This window comes from Dipodomys ordii, unplaced genomic scaffold (genome assembly GCF_000151885.1).
Source record: "Dipodomys ordii isolate 6190 unplaced genomic scaffold, Dord_2.0 Scaffold143, whole genome shotgun sequence".
In the NCBI taxonomy this organism is placed as follows: Eukaryota; Metazoa; Chordata; class Mammalia; order Rodentia; family Heteromyidae; genus Dipodomys; species Dipodomys ordii.
In genome coordinates, this window is record NW_012267359.1 from 2,041,502 (window position 1) to 2,048,766 (window position 7,265).

General features: G+C 48.6%; 1 protein-coding gene across 1 annotated transcript in view; it reads right to left on the reverse strand.

Moving 5' to 3' along the window:
- The window catches only part of Ssc4d (scavenger receptor cysteine rich family, 4 domains), a 35,358-nt gene that overhangs the window by 12,747 nt on the left and 15,346 nt on the right, over positions 1-7,265 (reverse strand). The window contains exon 7 of the mRNA XM_013031707.1: positions 388-394. Coding sequence (XP_012887161.1) covers positions 388-394 — 7 coding nt within the window. The remainder of the gene's footprint in view (positions 1-387; positions 395-7,265) is intronic.

Here is a 7,265-nt window from a genome sequence, read left to right on the forward strand (position 1 = left end):
AACAAAGGAGGAGGCTGCAATGCTTGGTAAGAAATGTATGCATTATCCTGCCCATGTAATTGTAACCCCTCTGTACAGTATGTTCACAAATAAAATAAAAATAAAAAATAAAATAAAAATAAAAAAAAGGACATGGCTCATTGTGTTCCATTCTGGCATCAAATAGCCCCCCAAAATCACAGAAAGACAGAAAAGAAGATCTTTCCATGGGTTAGGATGTCACTATTAACCTTGGCAAGTACAATTTTGGTGGTGGGGCTGCTTCAAGGTGGCAGCCTGTTAGGCAAAAAAATAAATAAATAAAAATGAGGAATGATTTGTTTGGGGTGTGGTAGTACATGCCTGTAATCTCAGCTAGGTTGGGAGGCTGGAGCAGGAAGATCCTACTCTGAAGCTGCACCCAGAAGAAGTATGAGGCCCCATCTGTCAAAACAAAAAAAAAAAAAAACTAAACCAAGGGCTGGGAAGGTGGCTCAGTGGTAGAGCGCTTGCCTTGCACGCTTGAGGCCCTGGGTTCGATACCTCAGCACTACATAAGCAAAAATGAAAAAAGCCGGAAGTGGCGCTGTGGCTCAAGTGGTAGAGCGCTAGCCTTGAGCTGAAGCGCTGAGGGACAGCGCCCAGGCCCAGAATTCAGGCCCTACGACTGGACCCCAAAACAAAACAAAAACAACAACAACAAAACTAAACCAAGAGAAGGCTGGTGGGTGATGGCTGGGGTGACGATAGGGGTGAGGGGGATACATGGCTCCATTCCAGTGATGGGGACCAGAGTATGAGGAAGGGTCGGTGAGATAAAAGGGTTGTGGCATGGGTATTGGGGTACATGGAAGGGAGGTTCCTGTGAAACTGTAGCTCTAAGAAATGGCAGCTGAAGTCAGCTGCTGAGTCATGGCAGGAGGAGGGGAAGAGGCCAGAAAATATGCTCACTCCTGCAGGAGCCTCCTGAGGAAGTGGAGGAGAAGGCTGCCGGAGGACCGGACAGTGATCAGCAGGGCAGGGGGAGCCACAAGCTATGCCTCCTGCCACCCCACCCGCCCAGCTCTATGCGTGAGCCTAGAGAAGCTCAAGGTCAGCCCATCTCAAGGTCAGTGATGGCATATAGGAAGCCCAACAGAGGGATTGGCTAAGTGCTGGACCAGGTGGGGAGGGAGGAAGAGGTGAACAGAGATTGGAGAACTAGGGACACTGAAGAATAGGCAAGGGTGAGGGAGTGTGACCTGGCTGACATGGATATGAGATCCAATTCTGAGAAGATTCTCACTCTGAGAAGCTTTAGCAAAGGATGCTGTGTCCTGTGGTTTAAAACTGGTGACTCCTCCTGCCCCCTAAGTAAGGCAGGACCCTAAACATTATATTCAGAATGTTGGGCACCAGTGTTTATACCTGTAATTCTAGCTAATTAGGAGGCTGAGATCTGAGGAGGCTGAGATCTGAGGATCAAGGTTTGAAACCAGCTTGGGCAGGAAAGTCTGAGAGACTTCTTATCTCCAATGACCCAGCATAAAGCTGCTTCTTTGACATTTCTTTGTCCAGAGGCTCATGCAGGTGACTGAGGAACACCAGAGGTGGGGAGGGGGCAGTGGATTCTATTGGATGAGCTGAGGCTACTTTGGGGGACCAAACCTAATCAAAGAGAAGCAACAATGAGGGAGAGAGAGAAAGAGAGGGGGGAGAAGAGAAAGAGGGGAGGATGTGACAGAAGGACAGACAGGAAGACAGATTGCTTGAGAAGGAGACGGGGGAGAAGGTGCTGAGCATGCTGGCCACAAGCCAAGAGTCATTCCGGAAGCTGCTGGGCTGGCCCCAGTCATGACCAGATGAATGGCTGCTTTGGGAAGGCAGAGCCACCAGGCTTCCCTGGGCACAACCTGCCACGGAAAGCCCAACCCAGTGCATCTGTTTCCCCAAAGCTAGGCTGAAGATGCCCTCAAGGGCTCCTTCAAGGGCAATATAAAGGTGTAGCTAGGCCTGCTTTGAGGTACAGACTCCAGTTTTGTCTCACTAACTGGGTAGTTTAGCACCAACTAAACAAATTTAAAAAAAATTGGTGCTAGTACTGAGCCTTGAACTCAGGGCCTCACTATATTGCTCAGCTTTTTTGTTCAAGTCTGGTGCTCTAACACTTGGTTTATACCTCCACTTTTGGCCTTTTGTTAGTTAACTGGCAGTAAGAGTCCCTTGGATTTGTCTGCTCAGGTTAGCTTTGAATCCAATTCTCAGATCTCAGGCTCCTGAGTAGCTAGAATTATAGGCATGAGTCACCAGCATCCCACTTCTTGAAGCTTTTTTTTTTTTTTTTTTTTTGCCATTCCTGGGGTTTAAACTCTGGTCCTGAGTGCTGTTACTGAGCCCTTTTTGTTCAAAGTAGCACTCTACCACTTGAGCCACAGCTCTACTTCTGGCTTTTTCTGTGATTTATTGGAGATAAGAGTCTTACAACTTTCCTGCCTGGGCTAGCTTTAAACTGTGGTCCTCAGATCTCAGCCTCCTGAGTAGCTAGGATTACAGGCATGAGCCACTGGCACCTAACAAGATCTTGATTCTTATCTGCAAAATGGGAATGACCACCCCAATCCTCAGGAAGTCAGACCAGGGTTCATCTTTGCCATGGACCTAGGCAAGTTGAGGCTAAGGAGAACCTGGCTCAAGTGGTAGAGCAATTATCTTTCCAGTAAGAACTCTAAATTCTATCCTACTATTGTGAAAACTTGGAGGTAACAAATGACCCCTCCACCAGCCCCCTTTGGGGATACTTCAAAAATCTGGACAAGCAGTTGGGACTGAGAATGGGAGATAGTGAGAGTAGGCTGCGATTACAGCTCCCAAGGCTACCCAAGTGATAAAAGCCCTACCAATTAAAGAATTAAGGGCTGGACGCCAGGGGCTCATGCCTGTAATCCTAGCTGCTCAAGAGACTGAGATCTAAGAATTGCAGTTCAAAGCGAGTACGTGCAGGAAACTCTGTGAGACAAGTCTCCAATTAATCACCAAAAAGGTGAGAAAGGGATTGTATAGCTCAAGTGGTAGAGTGCTAGCCTTGAGCAAAAAAGTTGAAGGAAGGTGCCCAGGCCCTGGGTTCAAGCTTCAGTATTGTAGTGCATGCACGCTCATGTGCGCGCACACACACACACACACAACTTCAATTTCCTCACTTGCAAAGGAAGGACAATTTTCACTTTCCAAGGTGCCCAGATGAACCAATTTAAACCAATTTTCCAGCAAAGTCCCAGGCAAGCCCCACAGATGTATAAAGCTCAGCCACAGACGTGGGCTGTTACTAATAATACAGAGGCTGGACTCAAGCAGCTGCGGGCCCCCTTCTGCTTAGCCTGAATCAACTCCAATGTGGGCAGCAAGACTGTGGTGGGAAGGGAAACAAGTGAGGATTCAGGTCTGCTTCTAGCCCGGCACGGGAGGCTCAAGCCTGTAACCCTAGCTACTTGGGAAGCTGAGATCTGAGTATGGTGGTTCCAAGCCAGCCTAGGTAGGAAAGTCCATGAAACTCTTATGGCCAATAATCTCCCAAAGAAGTTGGAAGTGGAGCTGTGGCTCGAGTGGTACAGTGATATCCATTCTTCAGCTTTTTTTTTTTTTGCTGAAGGACAGCACCCAGGCCCAGAGTTTTAGTCTGTGAGCACACCCACAGATACACAGACACAGACACAGACACAGACACACACACACACACACACACACAGGTCTGCCTCCAGTTTAGGGTGGGTGACCTCGGCAGGTTGGTTCTTTTTCTGAGCATGAGTTTCTCCATCTGTCAGGGATAATAACCTTTGCTTGATTGACTGACAGGGTCAACTCTGAGGACCACACAGGCCCCATAATCGGCCTCTCCTGTTCCTGTTACTGAGGTGTCCATGCAGTTGGTGAAAACTCTCAGTGTAATAAGCACGTCTATGCGGGGCGGGAGTAGGAATAAGTCCGGCTTTTTTAGCGAATTAGCTTTGCAAATTTTATGAGGCCCTCTAAAAAACCAGAAGAGGTTCGGGCTCACTCCCGGGGGGAGAGGGAGTGGCTTTCACCTTTGGCCCCGCCCTACCCGCACTCTGCAGTTCTCTGTGATTGGCTTCGCTGGTTCGGAGGATGTCCTATCAGGAGGCTTCCTCGGAGATCGGGGTGTGGCTTCGATTCCCACGCGGAGGAAGCCGTACTTCCCCCATGTCCAGCCTGCGCCCAAGAGGTGACTCAGCAGGGGGGCGTGGCTCAAGTGGGCCAAAAGGACCGGCCACACCCAGGCCTGCAGGGGTCCGCTGGACCTTTGTGGTTGATGGCCCAATAGCGGGCTGAGGTGGGAGGGCCGAGGCCTGGTTATCCTTCTTTTCCTTCCTTCCTTCCTTCCTTCCTTCCTCCCTCCCTCCCTCCCCACCTCCCTTCCTCCTTTTCCTTGCTAATTTCTTCTCTTGGGGCTTGTACTCTGAGCCTGGGGACTGTCCCTGAACTTTTATGCTCAAGGTGAACACTCCCACTTGAACCACATGGCTCCACTTTCTGTTTTTTGGTGGTCAAATGGAGATGAGTCTCTTGGACTCTCCTCCCACCCATTCTGGCTTTGAATCAAGATCTTCAGATGTCAGTCTCCTGAATAGCTAGGATTACAGGCTGGGTGCTACTGGGCACTCAGCTCTTATTTTTAACTTATTCCTCTGTGTGTGTGTGTGTGTGTGTGTGTGTGTGTTGAAATTGAGCCCTCAGGCTTGAGTCTCACCCCCTAGTCCTTTTGCTTTTAGTTTTTCAGATAGGATCATGATACAAGTATGTCAGATGCCAGCCTAAGTCCTTGAACTTCCTACCTCTACTTCCTAGTAGCTGGGATTACATGTGTGTGCAACTCCACAGCACCTTTTTTTTTTTTTTGCTGGTCCTGGGGCTTGAGCCTCTTTGTGGTGAAGGCTAGCCCTCTACGAGTTGACCAGCAGCACCACTTCCAGCTTTTTTCTGAGTAGTTTATTGGAGATAAAAGAGTCTCATGAAGGGCTAGGAATGTGGCTTAGTGGTAGAGTGCTTGCCTAGCATGTATGATGCTCTGGGTTCCAGTCTTCAGTACCACACAAACAGAAGAAGTTGGAAGTAGTGCTATAGCTCAAGTGGTAGAGTACTAGCCTTGAGCAAAAGAAGCTCAGGGATAGCTCCCAGGCCCTGAGTTCAAGCCTCAGGATTGGGAAAAAAAAATAAAAATATAAATTAAAGAGTCTCATCTACTTTCCTGCCCGGGCTGGCTTTGAACTGCAATCCTCAGATCTTACCCTCCAGAGTAGCTAGCATGAGCCACCGGCCAGCCTTCGGATTTTTAAAGTAGTTGATAACACATCTTCTCTTGAAGGTCACCTCTGAACAATGCAAAGAACCTTGTATGTGAAGGCCTATTATGTGTGAGGTCCTGTGCACAAAACTGGGCACAATAGTACCTTCAAAGATAACCCCCCCATCCCCCTACCCCTGGGCTAGCAGAGGTGGGGGGGGAGGATACGGGCCAGATGGAGTCTCAAGTGCTAGCTGAGTGTGGTCATTTGGGAGAGAGGGGGAATTATAAGGCATGATGGGAGAACATGACCCAGGCCAGGAGGACTGGTTAGGTCAGTGAAGGCCTTGTAGAGGAAATGAAAGCTGAAACTTGAGGCTAAATAAGACAATTAAAGGGAAGGAGGAGAGGGAGATGTGTATTCCAGACAGACAGAACAGGGTGTGCAGAGGCCTGGGAAACAAGCCCAGACATTAGAGGAATTGAAAGTAGTTCAGCCTGGTTCTGTCCTGGCAGCCGGTGGCAAAGGAAGATGCTGAAGATGAAGATAGAACCAGACTGTATAGGACCTTTGTAAACTGAGCTAAGGAGTTGAGGATGAGCACTAGGGAGCCATGGCAGAGGTTAAGCGGGGGAGTGGCACCATCAGCTTTGTCAACAAAAAATTTATTGCTCCTATGGCATGGGGAATGGAATGGAGATAGAAATAGTCAAGGTAGGGGCTGGGAAGGTGGCTCAGTGGTAGATTGCTTGCCTTGCAAGCATGAGGCCCTGGGTTCGATTCCTCAGCACCACAGAAGCAGAAAAAGCCAGAAGTGGCGCTGTGGCCCAAGTGGTAGAGCGCTAACTTTGAGCTGAAGAGCTGAGGGACAGCACCTAGACCCAGAGTTCAGGCCCCACAACTGACAAAAAAAAAAAAAAGAAAAGAAAGAAAGAAAGCAAAAGAAAAAGTCAGAAAATTGGGGGTGAGGCGCTGATGGCTCATGCCTGAAATCCTAACTACTCAGGGAGCTGAGATCTGAGGATCATGGCTCAAATCCATCATAGGCAGGAAAATTTGTGAGACTCTTATCTGCAATTGACTAGGAAAAAGCCCTAAGTGGAGCTGTGGTTCAAAAAGTATAGTGACAGCTTTTTTTTTTGGGGGGGGGGGTCAGTCATGAGGCTTGAACTCAGAGCCTGGGCACTGTCCTGAGCTCTTTATGCTCAAGGCTAGTGCTTTACCACTTTGAGTCACAGTTACTCTTCCAATTTTCTGGTGGTTAGTTGGAGATAAGTGTCTCACAGACTTTCCTGCCTGGACTGGCTTTAAACCTCAATCCTCAAAGCTCAGCCTCCAGAGTAACTAGGATTACAGGCAGGAGCACCTGCCCTAGTGCCAACTATTTTGCTCAAGAGAGAGTGTTCAAGCCCTAAGTCCAAGCTCCCGGACCAGCACAGAAAAGAGAGAGAGAGACAGACAGACAGAGACAGACAGACAGACAGAGACAGAGAGAGAGAGAGACACAGAGAGACAGAGACAGAGAGAGGGGAAAGAAAGGAAAGAAAGAAGGAAATCAGCCATGCACTGGTGACTCATGCCTATAATCCTAGCTACTCAGGAGGCTGAGATCTGAGGATTGCAGTTTGAAGCCAGCCTGGGAAGGAAAATTTATGAGACTCTTATCTCCAATAAACTTTTCAAAAAAGGTCAGAAGTGGTACTGTGCCTCAGATGGTAAGAGTGTTAGCCTTGAGCAATAGAGGCTAAGGGGATAACATCCAGGTTCCGAGTTCAAGCCCCAGAACTTGCAAAAGAAAAGAAGAAACCAAAACACATCAAAGGGCTCTGCTTCACTGTCAAGCCTGTAATCCTAGCTATTCAGGAGCCTGAGATCTGAGGATTGGGGTTCAAAGCCAGCCCAGGCAAGAAAGTCCGTGAGACTCTTATCTCCAATAAACCACTCAGAAAACCAGAAGTGGTGCTGTGGCTCAAGTGCTAGAGCGTTAGCCTTGAGCTGAAGAGCTGAGGA